General features: G+C 64.9%; 1 protein-coding gene across 2 annotated transcripts in view; it reads right to left on the bottom strand.

The window, feature by feature from the left end:
- Positions 1-1,249, bottom strand: part of LOC101629484 (chromosome unknown open reading frame, human C1orf95) — a 9,037-nt gene extending 7,788 nt beyond the window's left edge. For both annotated transcript variants that reach the window (XM_012731032.1, XM_012731033.1), the window contains exon 1: positions 73-1,249. In XM_012731032.1, the coding sequence (XP_012586486.1) occupies positions 73-397 (325 nt within the window). In that variant the 5' untranslated portion in view covers positions 398-1,249. The remainder of the gene's footprint in view (positions 1-72) is intronic.
- Positions 1,250-1,618: the final 369 nt, after the last annotated feature.

Here is a 1,618-nt window from a genome sequence, read left to right as displayed (position 1 = left end):
CCCAACCCGCAGGCCCCGCCCCGTGCACCCACCAGCCCGGGGCCGCAGCGGTGGGCGCCGGCAGCTACTCACTGGCGAGGATGACCATGTCCATGCCCCAGAAGATGCTCATGATCCAGCCCACCATGACGATGGCCGTGAGGATCTGGATGAGGGCCGCGGCGATGTTCAGCCAGAAGACGCAGCACACGTGCCTGTCTGGGAGGTCGGTGCGGGCTCCGCACAGCACGGTGAAGGCGGAGACGAACGTCCCTGTGAAGGGCCGGAGGGGGCAGCGTCTGAGGTGCCGGGAGAGGGGGCAGGGTGCTGGCCACGGGCCAGGGGGCCTTCGAGAGCCCGGAGGGGAAAGGGCGGGGCCCAGCACCTTGCTGCTCCGCCCAGCGCCTCCTGCCCCCATGCTGGAGAGGCCATTGGACCGCTGATGCAAGGCCAGGGCCCAGGGCCCAGGACAGAGCACAGAGCTGCGGCCGCTGCTGAGGAGACTGCACACCACGCCGGCCCTGCCCAGAGGAGCCCGGGAGCCCCTGCCAGGACAGCGGACAGCAGGCGCCACGCGCCACCTCCGCGTGCCAGTCCAAGGGCCAGAGAGTTTGGAAGGAGGAGCCCATGCCCGGTGCAGACACGGAAGCTCCCCGGGACAAGAGCAGGAAGTGGCCCCCAGCGCACATGGCCACGGCGCCCGGGAGGAGGATCAGGGTCCCCACCTGCACCTCCCGCCCTCCAGGGCCGAGGGCTGAGGGTCTCCTGGGAGCCCACCTTGGCAGCCCCACACGTGCCAGGGGCGGGCCAGGGAGCCTGTGGTTCACTTCGTAGCACAGGCATCGAGCCGCGTGGTAGATCTGTCCACGCTCCTGGCCCCGAGGGGGAGTCCCGGGGCTGTGTGGCTCTACCGATCCGTGCCCTGGGCCAGGCTCTTCCCCACGCGGGCTCGGAGCTCACGGCCACCTTGCAAGGCAGCCGACGCTCCCTAGCGCCCTGTTAATGCCACACGTTGCCGCTCGTTAGTCTTGAACGCAGCACAGATACAGCCACAGTTCTGGAGGCCAGAGGCTGAACTAGATTCTCAGGACTGGGTCTTGCTGGAGAGAGGGGACATAGGTTTCTTTGCCTTTCTAGAAGCTGCCTGCAGCCCTAGGCTTGGGGTCCCTGGTGGCGCAGAGGGTTAAGGTGCAGCTCTACGATGCTACCTGCTCCTTCAGCGTGAGTTCAATCCCCGGCCAGGGAGAGACCCACAGGCCCAGCAGACTTCTCCTGTCTCCCCGCTGCTCCCCTCAGCGGTGCATTTCAGTCAAGCCGCCTGTTCTGCTCCCCACTCTGTCTCTGGTGAGTCCCCTTACCACCCCTGCACCTCTGGCCTGTACCCCAGTTCTGTGTGCATAAATAAATAAATCAGTCTTAAACAGAAAAGCCCGTAGAGTAGCGTCTTCCCTTTGCACTGGCTCTGGCTTCCCTCGGGCGTCTCTCAATGGCTCTGCTTTCTGCCTCCTCCCGAGGAAGCTCGGCTTGGCTCCAGCAGGTAATCCACAGCAATGCCCCTTCTCAAGCCCCTTAACATAGACACACTGTAGAGTCCCTTTGACTATATAGGGTAACACCCCTCAGTTTCCGGGGAGCAGAG

The sequence above is a fragment of the Condylura cristata genome, unplaced genomic scaffold (assembly GCF_000260355.1).
Source record: "Condylura cristata isolate star-nosed mole 26May11 unplaced genomic scaffold, ConCri1.0 scaffold00029, whole genome shotgun sequence".
In the NCBI taxonomy this organism is placed as follows: Eukaryota; Metazoa; Chordata; class Mammalia; order Eulipotyphla; family Talpidae; genus Condylura; species Condylura cristata.
The sequence above is the reverse complement of the archived record's forward strand: the minus strand, read 5'-3'. Positions and strand labels throughout refer to the sequence as shown.